The 18,968-nt window shown below is 45.3% G+C and overlaps 1 protein-coding gene across 1 annotated transcript; it reads left to right on the top strand.

Annotated features, from left to right (window-relative positions):
- The first annotated feature begins 14,419 nt into the window (after positions 1-14,419).
- Positions 14,420-18,968, top strand: LOC149343859 (uncharacterized). The gene is made up of 3 exons (XM_089546086.1): positions 14,420-14,544; positions 16,951-17,551; positions 18,444-18,968. Exons 1-3 carry the CDS (start codon positions 14,496-14,498, stop codon positions 18,901-18,903), a joined length of 1,110 nt encoding a protein of 369 aa, XP_089402212.1. The 5' UTR covers positions 14,420-14,495; the 3' UTR covers positions 18,904-18,968.

Here is an 18,968-nt window from a genome sequence, read left to right as displayed (position 1 = left end):
AACTTTTATCTCTTGTTCTTCACGTCGCAGAGCCACGATGTCACCGTCTCGAATCACCACAACGCTCTGCTCTTTCTTCTTGGCTGTATACTGCACTCTTCTTTTAGCAAGCCGCTCTTCTTTCTGTTCCGGCGTTTCTTCCGCACGGCGTTTTCTTCTCTTATGATTATATCGCTCCGCACTACTCAGATTCTTCTTCGGCATTAAGAGCGTCCATGAAACTACCCTCGTTTAAACTTCACTCTGAAGTTATAGATGCACCCGCAGCAAGCCGGCGTGCTCGCCATTCTGCAGCATACGCACGTTGCTTCGCCAACCGTTGTTCCCTTTGTTCGTCTGTTTCTTCAGCACGGCGCCTTCGCTTGGCCGCGGCACACCGTTCCAGCCTCGCCTTGTACGCATCCTCCAACATAGCACAGCACTGCGAGGAGCACAGCCGCAGCCCCGTTGTATCCCAGTCTAGCAAGCGCCCTCACTCGGCAGCTGCGCCGGAGCGAAGGATGAGCCTCCATCGAAGAGACGAGTTGGGCCCCCAGCTCTCCTCTTGTCGTGACGTCCCGCGGTCACGTGGTAGCGCGCCACACCTGCGCCGGAGCGAAGGATGGGCCTCCATCGATGAGACGAGTTGGGCCCCCAGCTCTCCTCTTGTCGTGACGTCACGCGGTCACGTGGTAGCGCGCCGCAGCTGCGCCGGAGCGAAGGATGAACCTCCATCGATGGCAGAAAAGTACAAGCAGTATTGCTTTCGCAATAAAAATAAATATAATCCACCTCAGAAGGTGAGTGTGCGTTTTGAGAGGTGCCAAGTAAATAGAGCTCACAGGGCGCTAACTAAAGCATAGTTCCATTTCGGCCGTCATTCAGAGGCGAAGCGATATTTCTGGCCGCACATCTACCTTGCAACACGAAAAAGCCAGTAGACAGCTCGCGAGGAGCAGCTTATGATCATGGGTTTCACACCGACTGCCTTTCGCGCGTTTGGAAAGGCATAGCGGCGAAAACATCAGCGGCATTAGTCGAGAACCCGATGGGTGCTTACAAACGAGCATAGGTAGTTTGTCGTTGCGCACATCATTTGTTCTGCACACAGAGCTCTGCTTAGAGAGGTTTAGGAGACTAAATGAATAAAAATAACCGTGTAGACTTACCGTAAGTAGAAGATTAAGTTTGATTTTGAAAACATAATCGACGAGACAACAATGCGACGGCACCAATACCATGCCGACACATCCGCGCACACAGTTGTTTGAAGTCGGAACGATTTTCCACCGTCTCGCGGTAAAATGTGTAAAACGGGAAACAGAAGCCCATATCACCGTCCTGTCTTGACCGCTCGCGTTCTTGTCGTGTGTAGCTTGATCTGGTTCTTCATTCGCTTTTGAAAACATTATTGTTTTGACGAAAACAAATCCGAAATCTTATTGCTTGTCCATACGCGCCGCATCTCCCGCTGTATTGATGTGGCACACTTTTCGAATAATAATTATAATGTTGCATAGCATAACGTCTCTTTTGTGTGTGTTCGTATTTAGAAAACTGGTATGCGCGACATCAGCGTGTCATCGGTCATCGGCTCCGAAGCAGAAGGTGTATGGGAAGGAACGAAAACATACTGGCTTTGCGATTGTTGCGTCGCAGCACTTTTTCACGCGAATGCAAACTGCAAAGGTATAAATGGCAGATGTTAATCGCGCAGAGGACCATGCTCTTTGAGGCTCTTCTAACGGTGTTTCCAAGAGATCAGCACATCCTTGAATTCTCACACCGTGATGAATCCTTACGGTCTGAACTGTGGAGACAAGTACGGTTGTACACTGACTGGCTACGCGCGGCATGCTTTACTCGATACCCAGAATGGATTGCCGCAAGACGGCTTCCCAGCCTCAGAAGTGAAGCAGCAAGACTGGCGAATTTTGGTGGAACAAGAACTTCAAATGGATTCTTGCTATCTCGAGGAAACCCGAGAAACAGGAGCGCAGCAAGGGTGGACATGTAGTGGTTGGTCAGCGCTGTGTTCGACTTCCTTGCCATCTTTCTTCTCCCTTTCTATCATAGTCCTTGTGCCTTAGCGCTCTTTATTATGAACTTAATAAGAGAATACCAATTAGCCCAGCAACTAACTCTACTGAATTACTCATCCATTTTGCCTTCTAGTCAGATTCAAGCACTCTATATTTTATCCACTAGTTGCGTTTCTGGTCGATGCATTTTCGTGCAACGAAAACGTTAGCAGTTCTTGTTTGATACGAAACTAAGGAAAGGGTAGGATGAGAACAAGCGACAGCCTCTGTTTTTTCTTCACAAGGAAATGTTCTTCATCGTAAGTGTAGTTTGTATCAAGGTATTTGTTACAAAGACATTAGGCTGTATTCGCGCTGTGCTGTTGATGTCCTTGGACTGTTACAAACAAAATTCAGATGCTGGATGTCACTGCAATGCGAACAATATAACAGGTTTCAGCACAGCAGCAATCAATAACATTTCAGTTATGCTCCAGTATGAGATTTTACGGCTTCTCTAGGAAGTACCAAAGATTAGGCAACCAAATCTCTACTCAGTATTAACCACAGTTTTAATAATAAAGTATGCGCTTTCCAAATATATTTCCCATAAACTCGTTGCAACAAAACTTGCAATGCAGTTTGTCAACAGTTACTATCAATAGTTCAACAAATAGTGTTATAGATTAAAAACAACTCAGGTTATTAAGATAAAGTTCAAGAGCAATCGCTGAAATTTTCCTAAACGCCACATCACATTACTTGTTACATGCTCGGCTTGAAGTGGATTTATTCCTAAGCCTTTTCTTGGGCATGCAAACGACGAGCAAGGAAACCAAAAAGAAATAAACGCGTATAGGTTGTTCTATTGAAAAAGCTCTATTCTCGACCGATTAAGGAACTAAACGGAAATTGCCAATGAATTTTCTAGTCGTTCACGTCCAGATTCTATATCTATGTGACTGCCCTCAGAAGAGGACTCTAAAACACAGGCTTTATATATCCACGTTGAAGTCGATATCCATGCGGCCACTGGATTCATACCCATTTCTATAAATTCTCTATTGTTCATTGTTTTATTCCATTGTTCTGGCATCACGGTTTCCGACATTCCTGTACTAGAGGTTCGTATCACCGGCATTCAAAATTCTGGTTTGCGAAATGGGTTATTCTCAGAGTTCCGATTGCCCGTGCAAGAATCTCTGATAATGTTTCCATGTTACCACCACTTCGCCATTTTGTAACGCTCTTTCTTTACGCCTCCATGGCCGATAGTATTACGTATCTCGTTGGATTACGTGATATCAAAGAGTCTGGGCCGATATTGCCTGGTGTGAGCCGAACCGTTTCTGAAAATCGTCATCGTACGAAGCAATTCAAAGAAAACTCATGGTGTATCAATAACGGCTTCACCAGGCTCTTTGGATAAGGTGAAGTAATTCTTCGCGCAGACATGCGGCTTTATTGAAGTGCTATAATGCACTACAACGTGCGCCCGCACTGCCAAATGCGAACGTGCACTAATTGTTACGCAAGCCTGGCTCTAATTGACCTTTATTACTCTACATGCTATTGCAAATGGCAAGCGTTGAGACTGACGCCAATGTTTGGCACACAGTGCACACTTCTGGCGGAAGACCGGCTGACCCCGCAATCCGCTTCTTCCCCGTGGACATGGGTGTTGCTGAGAAGGTTCTGGCAGGATCCGTCGCGTCCGCTCCTTTGCGCAATCGTCAACGCAAATACCACGAGATCAACGTTCTGGCCTGCCCTCAGCTCGTGCTCCGTCCAACGGGAACAGTCGCTTGGATATAAGGCACTACAGAAATACAAAATGTTTGCAAAAGTTTTCTCAACATTGGAGCAGGAGAGACCACCTCATTTCTAAGCCGCCGCGGTGGCTCAGTGGCTACGGTGCTCGGCTGCTGTCCCGAAAGACGCGGGTTCGATCCCGGCCGCGGCGGTTGAATTTCTTTGGAGGAGAAATTCGAGGCCCGTGTACTGTGCGATGTCAGTGCACGTTAAAGAACCCCAGGTGGTCGAAATTTCCGGAGCCCTCCACTACGGCGTCTCTCATAGCCTTAGTCGCTTTGGGACGTTAAACCCCATAAACCAAACCAAACCACCTCATTTCTATCCTGTCTCAATCTACCTTATCTCTGTCTCCTCAACTTCCAAAGAAACAACGGCTCTATGAGCGCAGGTACTCCCAGTCATGGCCTTAATTTTTTTTTCATTCACTTTTTTTCGCGTTCTCTATCAGCTTATACATTCGCGCCGCCTGCTTTCGCCAATAAAAAAGTTTACAGGAGCTTAAAATGGTCGCATCACTGTAACTCAGCACTAAAAATTAATTTCTGCGCTTCGATACGCACTGGCCAAATGGCACTTCAAAAAATTCAATAAATCGTCAAATTAACTATGTATCAGTTGATCCCCTAACACTGTTTATTTGTATGGAATTGCGTTTCATTGGGAAACTCACAACATCTTGCGTTTCCACGTGCCTGCGGCATTACTTTTTCGTTTCACCGCAATGGACGGGCGGAACTTACATGTATATGCAGCTGCACTGAGTTCTGTTTTCAATATTTCACTCCCACTTCTTGCACAAGTACTGCTCAAGGTTTCGAACTTGGCAACGCGGGTCATTTTTATATGCTGGTACAATGTCCGGTGCTTTCCTGTCATAAAGCCGAATAATTGAGAATAGTGACATACTAAACAGGGACTACAAATTTGGCTGTATTTGGGGCGCAAATTTTGAGCACGTAACATGGAATATTGTCAGGACCGACGGCTCAGTTAGTTCTTAATTCCCGTGGAAGTTACACGACACCGCATCAAGAAACAATTACGTCTCACATAGTGTCTAGGATTAGGGGATCGGCCCAGCTGTGGCGCATACGGCAGGTGCAGGAACAATGGATCGAAAGTAAATGTTAAAGTAATCAGCTTTTTTTGAATTCTCAGCAATAAGACCATGCGTAGTCGACATTGGCCGAACAGAGCTGTCTTCCTTGTCAGCGGTTTTTACGTATATCGGGCTAGTTGGTGCATATACGTCATTTTCGGAAGCGCTGAAATCAACACGGACACATAGACACACAGATAACGGAAAGCGCTCGTCGTTGTTTGTCTCTCTCTTTGTCCACGTTGATTGCCGCGCTTCCGAAAATGACTTTGGAGTACGTTCCAGCTTGCCATTAAGCAAGGCACTGAGGTCATCTTTGGAATGTTTTATCTTCAAATATATCTTTTTCTCCAACGCGTCTAATTGCCTATATAGTTCGTCATCACTTAAAGTAATGTATCGTTGGAACGGGCGGCCTCTTTGATTCAGCAGACGCCTTATTTGTGAAGTGAACTACCCTCTATTAGACCTTTGTTTACTTGATAACATTTCTTACAGTGTTTGTGGATCATTAAAAGCAGTTTGTTCCTAAATAGCTCCCATAGCTCATTACTCTTGGAGGATCAGTGTAGTCTAGAAGCTCATCGTACAAAACTCTCTAGGCAGTGCATAATTAAACCATCATTAATATTTTCAAAAAGAAAACATGACGTGGCGAGGCTTTAATCGGAGACAAGCGCCAGCAGGAAATTTGCGGCAGAACAGCGCAATGGTCGATAACACCGGAAAGGGTTAAGAGAGATACCACCAGCCTGTCAGAATTTGACAAAAACCGGTCAGTTGGAAACGCAATCACCGCATCGTGTAGTGGGAAAGTCCACAAACTGATAAATGCCACTGACAGTGAACATGTCACAAAATTCTAGACAGAAGGCTCAGCGAGAGAACAGCACCGGGAACCTGTCTGTCCAAAGCGCAAAAGGCATATTAGATTCAGAAAATCTCTCGTCTGACTTTGGATGATACGAGACAAGGAACTAAAACTAGCTGGACTGCTAGAGCTACGGTAATATGCACCAAAGGCAATATGTGTGGTATCATGCAGGTTTACTTGGTACCACACAGTTCCATAATCAATAGCAGTGCTATGCATTGGAAAGCTCCAGACGCATCTGTCAACTAAAATACATACGCCAACGCTGTGCCTGTCTGGCTCTCGCCTGTAAACTGTAAAAGTCTTTTGCCTAAACCTGATGCTCTCCGTAATGTAATCATGTCATTCTTACCTCAACGTGGCTCGATTCATCAATCACCGACTCCGAAGTACTTTTGCTTTCTTCTCATTTCATTGTTTTCCGACGCGATCGAAATAACAAGCGCGTTGGTGGCGTGCTGATAGCCGCCATCCTTCAGTGCACTGAATTTAAGACATCATCCCCCTTAGAAGTCATATTTATTGGCATCGCTTCTTATCCACCCATAGTAATCGGCGCCGGTTATCACCCTCCTGACGCCGATGGTTCTTTTGTTGCCGAGTTCCATGAGGTGCTTCTGTCGGCAACCGCAACATATCGTCAATCACGTATCCTGCTGCTCGGAGACAGATTTCATTGCCATTACCTGGTCTACTCTCGCCTCAATCCCGTCAAAAAATAACTTTCACTAACAGTGAAGGTGAACGTAAACACGTGCCTGAACTTTTTATTAACGCGAATAGTTCCAGAGCTGACGCGTCGCGGCAGCAATTTATCTAACACTTTCGACATTTGGCCTGATCTTAGCTTCTGAACCCGATGCCCGAACCCGTTTTCCGTGCTAAAGGTAGAGACATTGCTTCTAATTATTTCCTGCATATAAATGGTCGACCTATTGAAATTGGCAGGGAATTCTCAGGGAAACGTTGGGCGTTATTTTTTCAGAGTTTATGCTATGAGACTCTCACACGAATCATATTATAACAAACCTCGTTCGCGCCATAGGAATATTATATAGAAATCGAGACTTACTTCCAGTTAGCAGAAGACTCCTAATTTATTATTCATTGTTTTTATCGCCCATAAACTCCTGTTTTTTTAGTTTGGGGCAACACAACATCAACCAATGTAAGGAAACTGGCAGAAATGCAGAATAAAGTAATCAGGATTATTACAAATTCACCCCCAGACCGTTCAGGAGATATCTTATTCTATAGTTTGACTCTAATTAACATGGAGGACATGTATAACTATCGGCTTTGTAAAAATTAATAGATGAAAAGAAACAAACAATAACCTACTAATTACTCTGGCAAACTTGAAAAACAAGTAAGCATTATTATAAGTCTAGACATCCTGAGTACTGGGCAGCGCAACTCTGCCGCACTAATTATGGAGACCAAATGCTGCGACACACATGGCCGATTATCTTAAATTACTTTTTCGAAAAGTGCATTGAGTGACACGTATATTGAGCACAAAGTTCAGAAATTTATTCGTTTACTATGCATTCAGAAATCATCCACAGAAAGTTGATGTAAGCAATTGTTCTAATAACTAATGTAATATGTGTTCAATACCTTTTATGAAATAACTTTTCTAATTTGATTTTTTTCCTTAAACTCATCCATTCTACGTTTATTCCTTCATCCCCAATGTTCTGTGTGATCAATATTTCATGCCATGTTGAACAGGATTGTCTATGCAACATTGTATGTAACAAGGTTTTATGAAAGTTGTGGTACATAATGAATTGTATACATATGCATTCTGTGCGCTCTGCTGTTTCCATTGTAACCACGGGGGGTGGGAGCTTGTCAAGCTACTGTTCAGCAGCTTTTTTCTGGTACCTCCCCGTGTTTTGTAAAACAAAAACACGAAATAAACTGAATTTGTGTTTGTATTTGTATATGCTCTCTCTACTGACATATTTGTCAGAGCTTAGTGACCATTCCATTGTGCATGATTCTTCTCATTGTCTTTTGGCGCATGCGCCAAAAATAACGAAAACAACAACACTACAGGATAAAGGCAACTATTCCGAAATTAAAACAGGATTCGCCGAATTTCGCAGCTGGCTTCTTCGGGACTTTTCAAACCACTCCGTTGAACGTAACTGGTTCCATTTCAAGAACAAAAACATGAGTTGATGCTAACGCACATGCCGACTATTACTTTAACAGAAAATCAGCTGTCACCAACCGTGTTAACAACAAAAAGAAAAGGCTCTTTCGTTCAGCTAAACGAAGTGAAAGGTATTGTTCATTACAAAAGTGTTATGCCCTGGATGAAGAGTTTGAATCGCTTGACAACAAACAAAGTGTTCTTTCTATACTTTCCTCTTGCCACCAATGATAAAAAACAACCCTTGCAAATATTTGAGTGCGACTGGCCCCCAGACGCTTGCAACCATTACAATTATACGATCACGAGAACCGTACAATCCCTGTCAGTTAAATAGCGCAAGAAGGTCACACACTCAGCTCTGTATTTACGCAACAACTCGCTAACACTGCGCCACAGTTTCATAGTTGCAATCCCGCAGTCACGCCTGACATCAGTTTTAAACTATCCGGTGTCATGAAGGCCATTGCTTACATCTTCATCATGTGTCAATGACATCTACCTTAAAGTGCTAAAATACACAGAAAATGCTGTCAGTGTAATTGTAAGCCGCATTTTCCAGCAATCGCTGCCATCAGGAGTGGTGCCGGAAGACTGGAAGATAGGCAAGGTTGTTTCCATCATCATGTTATAGTTATCATCCTACTTCACTAAGAAGCGTTTGTTCCAAGCTAATGGAGCGTGTGCTGTACTCTCACATAATAAAATTTCTAATATCTATAGCATTTTTTCATTCTAATCATCATGCCTTTTGCAAAAGGCTGTCATGTGATACTGAACTAGCCTTATTCACCAATAACACAAAGTCGAACCTTGTTTTAAATATGCCCGTAGACGCTCTCTTTTGTATCCTGAAAAGGCTTAGTTCAAACCTTGGTTTAAATATACCCCTAGACTCTCTATTTTTTCTATCCTGAAAAGGCTTTTGACAAAGTTCCCCCTAAACAGCTTCTACTTTCGCGATTACTCACTGCAGCCGATTGCGTCATCTACCGCCCGATCCAAAACAGTTCTGACTCGCACATATTTCAAGACGACCTTACACGTGTTGACTCCTGGTGCGGCAAATGATTAATGTCCTTGAACACTATTAAAACGGCATTAATCTTTTTTCATCCTGGCCAGCACTACCGACCCTCCAGGTATGCCATCTCTGGGTCCGAAATTTCATCTGCTCAGTCATACATATACCGTGGCGTCACCTTTTCTAACACGTTTACTTGGTCTACACATATAACGACCATTACTAACGAAACCAATCACAGCTTTGGTTGCCTAGGTAGAAACTTGCACCTCGCCCCTGCCTCTGCTAAAACGTTAACTTACCGCACATTTGTTCGGCCTAAAGGAGAACACGCATGCTCAGCCCGGCACCCTCATCAATCTAACTTTTGCAACATCCTCGAATGAGTTACAAATCGCGTAGCGTGATTTATTTTTTCATATTACTTTTATCACTCTAGCGTAACTGCTCCTAAATCTCAGGCTAACCTTATTTTTATCAAACTAAGAGGCAGAACCTTTTTAGGCTTTGCCTCTTTTACAAATTTCATCATTCACCACTGGATGTCTCAGTCATCTTCTCAGTTCATCGCTTATTAAGTCGCATCAGCCATCCCAGGGCCGTCTATCCTCCTCCAACAAAGATCACAGCTCATCTGCGCTAGTTCTTTGTCAAAACTGCCCGGGACTGGAACGATCTGCCAATCGACTTTATGCGCCACTCCAATGCATCTTAATTGAAGGCCGCCATCGAATCATACTTTACATGAACAATCAGCCAATTCCTGATCTAATACACTATTTTTGGGGCATTATAGGCAGCCATAATAAATAAATAAAATGGTTACGCCAGCGGTACCTACAGGAAACGCAGCAATCCCTGCATACCGACAATACACGTGTTGGTCGTTGCTTCAACCGTTCCTACAGGCCCCAATCACGCAGGCAGACATAAAAGTGGCCTTAGCAGAAGCCAAACAGGACACAGCACTCGGCCCGGAATAAAGTATAACACCGAACCCTCCGAAATCTACACGACACAGAGCTCGTAGCCCTCACGCGACATATGAATCAGGCTTTAATCACGGGGAGGTACCGTTCTGGTAACTCGCAACCATGACGCAAATTCCAAAGGTAGGCAAGCTGCTGTCCCTGGACAGCCAGCTGCTCATCCCCCTTACATAGTGTATCGCTAAACGCATAGAGCGCGTAATCAACAAACGTATGGCGGAATTGCTGCACCAGCACGACGTCCTACCATACACGCAATATGGGTTCCAGGAGAACCTCACTGCGCAAGGTGTTCTCCTACAACTGCAGCACAAAGTAGTAGATAATCCTAGCCGAGCGCAGGCGCTTGTCATCTTTGCCCTGGATCTAAGGGGAGCCTTCTACAACATTACGTACGACGCGACTCCTGACGACTTGGCGAGTACAAATTGTCGGGAGCGATTACTCATCCACGTCCCCTCTTTCCTGCGCGACCGCGAAGCAACGATTCAATTCGGCAACGCCTGCTCGATTGTCTTCGGGTTCTATGGGCGTGACACGGAACAACGAGTGGTGCTCTCTCCCTTGTTCGTCAACCTGGCTGTGACGGGTCTCCCTACCACACTTAGTACCACCTATCCCATAGCGCATGCCGTCTACGCGGACGGCATTGATGAGGACATTGGATGAGGACATAGAGAATGCGTTCCAGGAAGCAACGGACGCCACTACGCCCGGTGCGGGGGCTTCACATGGTCCAGCGAGAAGTCAGAACTGCTCCTGGTGCACTAACGCACGCGCGACCCGCTACGTCTCACGGTGCGCCTGAACGGACAACCTATTCCCCACGGAGACAGGATCCGTGGCCACGAGTTATACGTGCAACACATAGCCCAAGCAGACTTCACGATAGAGTTGCTTCAGCACCGAATCCACGTGGTCATAAAAGTGATACGACGCGCGACAAATATTTGATATGATTTTTCCATTAAAAATGGTATCCATATTTTTAGAAGATCAACGCTGCCTAACCTTAACTCTCTGTTAACCGAGACTGTGGTACTAAAACACCTTTGGTACAGTGAGTATACCATTCCATACGTTCCTACACGTGATTTACGGCCAAAATACCGTTTTTGCATTCCCGCAACTGAACATGGTATGCAACGCGTACACGTACGTGTTATGTGCCTGCGTGTTTGAATGGCTTGCGGTTTAGTGTATTCCCCGCGAAAACGAAATATAGGCTGGAAAAAACTCTGCGGATTGCCGTTACGTCTCCTCCTGCTCCATAAGTGTCATCGTCTCGTTATTGTATCAGCTTCATGCTGTTATTTTTTTTATGTATAATGCTATGTTTTCTTCCATATTTTGTTCTGAAATTTTTGCGTGTGTGTAACTTTGCCAGCTTTGTTGCAAAGTCTGCAATTTGTGCCTTTTGATATATTTTTGTTATGATATTGTTCGCTTTTTGCCAGGCGCTGCAAGCCCTCTTGGGCTTATGTAGGCCTGATTCTTTTTGTATGTCAACTGACACGAATAAAGTTACTCTCCATCTATTTGTAAACGTTTGTCTTCTTTGGCCGAACTTTGACCCAGAACGTGTTCTCTGCACTGAAATGACCTGAGTGGCAGCTCGAATAATCCTTCAATGTATACGCACTTGCGCGGAGACGACACGGATGAACAAGGAACCCATACGACATGTACTATCACGATTGAAAACGCGGCGCCTACGAGCTTACGATGTTAGATGGCAACTGCTGCAGCCGTAAACATATTCTCCTGCTTTTTTATAATGTTTTAAGAAGCCTCTACTGATTCGTCACTGTATTCTAATTTCCGTTGCTTTCAAAAGCGTCTCTTTCAGCCGCAATTGATTAGCTGAAACGCCAGAAACGGATGTCAATCCTATTGGTATTGGGGGCGCCAGAAGTAGCCACCGCAGCTCGGCTTTCGACAGGTGTGACATCGAAAACCCCACTGCGGCATGTAAAACCCGTCGTTATAGTTGCGAGACGCTCTGAATGTTTCCTAGGTAGCACAGAAACGGCATAACAATGTAACTTTTTGTTTGGTCAACCATTTCTTTTTAAGAGCAAAACAGCGCAACTAAAACGAAGGACCAGGAAAAAGAAAGACACGTACAAGCGTTGAACTCACAACTGGATTTTGAATTGAAAAAAAAAAACAGTTAAATGTCTAACCACCGCGGGACAAAGTCATGTCATCTTCAGTTGCGCTGGTCATATTTAGTTACGCTGTTTCGTTCTTTCAAGATGTAATACCAACTCGGCCGCTATGCGACATTGCTCTGAATGTCCATTTCTTCTAAAGCGCCTGAAATGTTACGAATAAACGTTGGAATAGCCTTGCCTTAACCTTAATTAAGCATTCAAACCACATAAACGCAACTTTCTCTAAAATAGCAAAGTAACCGTGCAGTAGTGTGCAGGCACGCCAATTGTAAAGGCAGGCAATTTAATTATCGCTTTGCAAGAACCAACACCGAAGGTGACAGCTGAATTCTACAATACAGCACAATTTTATTTACGATAAGATTATCGGACTGTAGTAAATGCATCTCGTTAAAGTCCCGCCGTGGTGGCTCAGTGCTTACGGCGCTCGGATGCTGACCCGAAAGACGCGGGTTCGATACCGGCCGCGGCGGCCGAATTTCGATGAAGGCGAAATTAGAGGCCCGTGTGCTGTGCGATGTCAGTGCACGTTAAAGAACCCCAGGTGGTCGAAATTTCCGGAGCCCTTCACTACGGCATCCCTCATAGCCTCTGTCGCTTTGGGACCCCCAATAAACACACAAACAAACCCCAATAAACAAACAAACAAACGAGCATCTGGTTAAAAACTAATGGCTGCGAAGGGTGAATGATTTAACGCATTGGGAAACGGAGCTATCCTGTTCGCTTCTGCGCTGGTTTGAATCCCGTTCAGGGCCAAAGATTTTGCATACCTTTCGAAAGGAAAATTATGTAATTGTTCGGAAATGCTGGGCTTCGATTTCGGCTTTATAGTCGGCTTCACGTTATCCGTCGTTTCCTGGCGATATCCGCCAGAACCTGTAGAGAACGGGAGCTGAAAGCATGTCTTACTCAATTCTGTTCAACAAATATCCATCTCACATCTTTAGAATGAAACTACCTTCCTGCTGAGATTGTGTCTATTTATCAAGGCTAACTTTTTTGCAGCTCTTTGACTGATATTATATAATTAGAAGAAACTTGTTTTCCGGCAAGATTTTGCTGCATTTTCACTGCTGTTGTTTTAAGTCGTAACTCCTTTTTCGAGTTAACACGCCTGGCCCTAAGGAAAATTAAAATAACTCAAGGGCAGTAACGTATCCAGTTCCTTTTTTGTTTATTTGCCGCATGCGGATTTCAGGGTGAATAGCTTGGTAAGCGTGAAACTGTGCATTTCCTGAAAAGCCGTGTTATCAAAATAAAAATAGGTAATCTGTTGCGTGCGCAAATAATGTTTTTATGAGGAAGAACGTCGCGTTATACTTCTGTTCTCAAAATAAAAGTTGGAAGTTTCCGGGTGCGAAACAATATTAATGTAACTAAGAGTTAGGTGAATTTGTGTTTTGAAAACGCGCTTGATTTTCCACGCCGGCAGCCTCCAGTCATGTATGTTTTTTCTTGCACGTGCGCGCGTCTTCACCTGCAGGATGATAGCGAATAATCAGATTTTCTCGAGTAACGATAAGAGGAATTTCTACCGTGCTTCATTTTTTTTTTGTGAATTCCGAAAGAGCGTTGTCCAGTGCATTCATAATCCTTCTGGGAACGAGAACGGGCACGCCTGAAAGAAAGGAAAGAGTTACGCGTCATCGGGGCAGCTCGGGGGTCAGAGGAGACTATACGCAATAACTGCATTACGCTGCATTTCGACGACGCAACCGAGCCGCAAGCTTCATTGAGCCTGCAGCCAAATAAAAAATAAGTATGGAAAACTTGCTTCGTAAGCAGTGGTCATGCCGTATGCCCGTACGAGCCTGCAGGCACTTTGAGAATTATATCTGACATTTTTGCCCCGATTCCACGTGTACAGTGCAAGAAAGTCCTAGCATTTAAAGCCGGACACGTGTGCGCAGTTGCCCGCGCCGGCCAGTGTATGCAAGGCAAAAAGAAACAATTGCCCGTTTCTAGAACCTTCCATCGAGCAAAGGAAAAACACATCGCTTTGGCCTATGTATTACCTACGACGAGACACAAGGACTCTGAAACAATGGTGGATATAACGAACTGTCGTCCACTTATAGACGACGCACAGGGACGCCTGCGTGATGAACAAAGGTAAAAAAAACGTTCGAAACTTGGACCATCGCCTTGAGACAGTAGAGTCGCCTCTTTCTCAATATTTCTCCTGACAGCTGTGACGTGCACCGTTCTCGGTGCGTCTATCTTCGTTCTATTCACTGCGCTTTGTCCAAGGCCACCCGGGAGGCTCTTATTATGTTTGAAAAAGGTTTGGGCAGTCCTTCCCGTCGAGCACTCAGGACCGTAGCGTCGCAGGAGACGGAAGCTGCCCAAGATGCGGACCACCGCGATTCTACTGCTGCTCTGCCTAGCCGGCGCCTATGGTAAGCCGGTGAATCCCATCCCGAGTCAAGTGTTTAGCAGCGGAGCCCAACAGCTCTCTTTTTTTAGCTCTTTTCCCACCCTACTGCCGAAATCATCTACTGCCGAAATCACTGTCCCGCGAGCAGATATTTGTTGGTTTTCAGCAAAGCCTCAATGTTTTCAAACTTGATATTGAAACCCCCAGACAGATATATGCACACTTCCGACAGAAAAGTTTCTTTTCACAGCGCACATAAAGAAACAGAAAAAATACAAACACGTAACGATCAAAAAATCTCACCATTGAGTGACACGCATGTTATCAGGGTCTCAATTTGCGACTTATGAATTCCCCTCTGTTAAAAGGGCGTTAGCCAGAACACGCAGTCAAAATCGGAAATAGAAACAATGGTCCCAAAAATTAGGCAGGCTTAACTTGACTAACATGCGGCTCAGCAGACTTGAACGGACGGCAAGGCAGAGAAGCGTACTTTAGAACTATCTCCAGTCTTTCGCGGGCATTGTTAAGGCATCGTACGGGAGGCCCGCTGTAATAACAAAAACAAACGATGCTCTCCTAGTGTTATTTGCTTCCAGATGAACTTCTTATCGCTTGGTTCATCGGTGCTTCCTGCATGTGAACTTTCCAAACAGAGTGGTAGTTAAGGAAATTTTTCCTCCTTTAACGCAGCGGGTTAGATTTGTAACACATCAGTTGGCCACACGTCTATAAGGGTTCTTACGTGATCTATGTTTGAACGCTTTGTGCGTTAGGCACAGCGTGAAACTTACTTTTTGATGCGGAGCAATTAGAGCATCTTGAATCCAAGTTAAGTGTTGATTGAGCAGTATCATTCTATGGTCGCAGCCTCACCGTCAAGCACATCATAACGTGCAGTGTGCTTGTGCAATGACCCTATGGTCTTCTATAAGTCTGAGTGTCGCAATGAGCTCTGCGTTGGCAATCAGTCCGGCAGTTTTGCATGTTTTGTATGTTCTAATAAAACTTCAACCTGTAGTGCACTGAAACTACGACACAAGCTACCATCCCAGAATTGATATTATTGTAGCCTAGACTTCGCAATAGTATCAGTAGCTCAATACAGTAAATCTCTTTGACCGCAGTCCCGAAAAAAAACGGGGGAACAGAAGTTTACGACTCTACCGAAACGAAGCATATTAGGTACATAATTTCCGCCACTTATCGAAAGGAAGCCTCAAAATGTAAGCGTACGTAATGTTAAAAGACCGCGCTTGTAATAACCCCATTCGACCCGTCACAGTTAAACACAATCCGTCGTATGAAATCTAAACATTATAAAGGGGATGTTAATAAGGCAGAGAAATCAGCCAAGTTTGAATGCCGCGTTGTAAAGGGCATGGTGTTTTATGCGCACTGCAACCAGCATTTTATTTTGCAGTCAGGGAAAGAGAGAGCGACAGTTAGCCTAATTCAACTAAACTGCAGTTCCGAACAAGGCTACTCTCTGCCCGGTATGGAACACCCGATTTCGAACGCGGTTGCTTCCAGCAGGCAATGCTTGTCTGTACCGAGCATAGCAAATAAAACAGGCCTTCTGAAAGTGAACTGGCGTCGCAACAAATTGCGATAGCCTAGTGTGGAAAATATAATTGACGAAACTTGCGTCCTTTGGTGTAAGTGCAAATAACTTGGCTTAGAGCTACAGGCAGTTTGTGAGATGTGGAAAATATAATTGACGAAACTTGTGTCCTTTGGTGTAAGTGCAAATAACTTGGCTTAGAGGTACAGGCAGTTTGTGAGATATTGAAATTTACTCCCTTGCAAAAGAATATAAGAGCTATGCATATCTACAGCGGAGTACGTTTGCTTGGTAAGAGTAATTCAATAACGACAAAGCAATTCGGTGTTCCTTAAATTAAAGGCAAGGAAAATTCCACAGCCTCATGCAAAATATCGATGCGGCTGAGAGCGCGTCAACTTTTTCGCTAGGCTAGGTATTTCTTCTTTTAACCAAATGGCAACTGACTCTTAAAACGCAAAGAATACAAAAACTATTAACTGTTTTGTTCGTCTATTGGTCCACCTGTGGCATTAGCTGCAGAAAGTGCATTGCTGGCTTTCTTTTTTTATTACTTTGCTCATTCGGAATCTAACCTACACTTCAGCTTCGCGATATGATTCGCAACTATGGTACCCCATGATGCTAACGAAGCGCGTTACACGGCGCAGCACCCTTTGCAGGAAGACGCTCACCTACGTACAACTGAACATGTGCATGATCATGGAAGGTCCACGCAGAACAGCCACAAATTGGCACCCCATTTTGTAACCTTCACAAGTTCTCGCCGCGAGCGAAAAGCCTACAATGGTCGCCAAATATTATTCTCTACTTCCATTCATGCAACTGTGATGGTAACATCTGACTCCTCAATCTCCCGAGCAGGTCAGAAGGGCGCCATCGGAGGACAAACCCAAGTAGGAGGCGGAGGCGGCTCCCTTGATATCGGAGTAGGCGGTGGAGGAGGTGAAGGAGGCGGCGGAATCGATGGAGGCAGTGAAGGAGGCATTAGCGGAGGAGCTGGCGGACCCAGCGGAGGAATCGGAGGTGGAATCACTGGTGGAATCGGCGGCATATCCGGCGGTGGATCCATCGGCGGCGGATCCATCGGTGGTGGAATCGGAGGAGGTCAGCAAGGTGGACTGGACCTTTTCACTCTCGTTTCCCGTCAGATCATTTTGGCCTACGGTATGGACCCTCTGAGGTTACCAAACTTGGACCTGCCATTCAAAGGCATCTTGGGCAAGTCTGGAAGTGTACACACCTATAACACCCTTGTCTTCGGCCTCTCGCACGTTGAACGCACTGGCCCGTGCTTCGTGACCGCCGACGAGACCGGCATGAAAGTTGGACTCGACTTGGGCATCAGGAACGTGGTAGCAAACTCGACGGCCAAACTTAACTTCAGGAGCAGGCGCCTGAGAAAGACGCAAGTGCAGGTCATGGCCACAGTAAAGAGAGCCCGGGCGGTCCTCCTCATTTCGCAGTAAGTAAACCATATTGCGTAGTTCTGCCCCTGCTCACGTCCACTAGTGTCGACCTTGCCCTAAGACTTCCGTGATGCCCCAGGATTGCGGAAAGCTTGAGCATAGGGTTTGATAGTGTTGCCTTGCAGACAGGCCCTCATGAAGCTACCTGGTAGACATCTCTCTAGGACAGTAATGAAGTTTTTTAGCCTTTGATGAAGTCGGAAATGTTTTAGTGCATTATTTTAGTGACAGGAAAAGAATAGCATTTCTAATTACGTAAATATTGGCCATGTTTTTGAAGTATTCATTTTTAACTTCGGCTTCTGAGTACTGCGAGCTAGTGAAGGTTAGAAGACAACGTCATTCAAAGGCATTTCTTTCGTGTTCTTAAACACGCCAGAGTAATGCCAGCAGCGAAAATCACCGTTTAATCTGTTGAGATGAGAGTTTGACCAACCTCGGATAAAATCTGGTTAATTCCCTGCAGTTATGCAAGCAGATCTTTTTGATACTCATCTATCTTGCTTTTGTGAAATATTTCATCACTGGCGCTCAACATAACGTGAGCCGTGCAGTCGCTCACTAGACAATTAATCGTGTTTGATCGTGCATATTTTTATCTAATTGAACACCGCAGAGCTAAACAGGAAAAACAGGAGCAAGCCAAAGTCCGCATTTTAGCTTTCATTACTTTATTTGCGTCCTGTTAGGTTTCAAAACACTGCGTGTTCTGAATAGCACAAGTTCTTGCTTGCTACAGGATCTGCAAATTTCCAAAGAAATTCAAATTTCGAAAACGCACTCTTTCTTCACCGCATGCGTCGAAACAATTGGCATGTCGCGCTCACTGTGCACTATTGGCCTGTCACCCTATTCATGTACATTCTCTCTCCCTTTCCCTCTTCACAGGACCGGTCCTCACGAGATCCACGTGAAGGACTTCAAGATGGTCAAGCTTGATGGCTTCAAGCTGTACATCAGGCCTTTGGGTAAGGTGAGCCCGCTTGTCCGCCCCTTCCTTGGCGCGGCACGCAAGTTCCTGGAGATCGCGGTGCACAGACGCCTCGAGAAGATGGTGAGGGACGCCCTCGATCACCAGATCAAGAACGTCCTCGCCTTCCTGCAACGCCAGGCGCAGTCGCGGCCCCAACCGCAGCTGCCATCGTTCCCCTCTGACAGCGGCATAGGAGGCGGAATTGGCGGCGGAATTGGCGGCGGACAAAATGAAATTGGCGGCGGCTCCATCGGAATCGGCGGAGGGCAAGAGGGCGGAATCGGCGGTGGAATAGGTGGTGGCAGCGGTGGCCCCTCGGGTGGCGCACAGACCGGCCAGACACAAGGCCAGATCGGACTCAAGGGTGCCGTATAAATGGAGTACCAACTGGCCGGACGGACGTTCAACCACTTGCGACAATAAAAGCGGATTCTTCTCAA

The sequence above is a fragment of the Amblyomma mixtum genome, chromosome 5 (assembly GCF_055824585.1).
Source record: "Amblyomma mixtum isolate Tamu chromosome 5, ASM5582458v1, whole genome shotgun sequence".
NCBI classification, from domain to species: domain Eukaryota; kingdom Metazoa; phylum Arthropoda; class Arachnida; order Ixodida; family Ixodidae; genus Amblyomma; species Amblyomma mixtum.
Note: the sequence above shows the minus strand (reverse complement) of the source record. Positions and strands in the feature narration are given on the sequence as shown.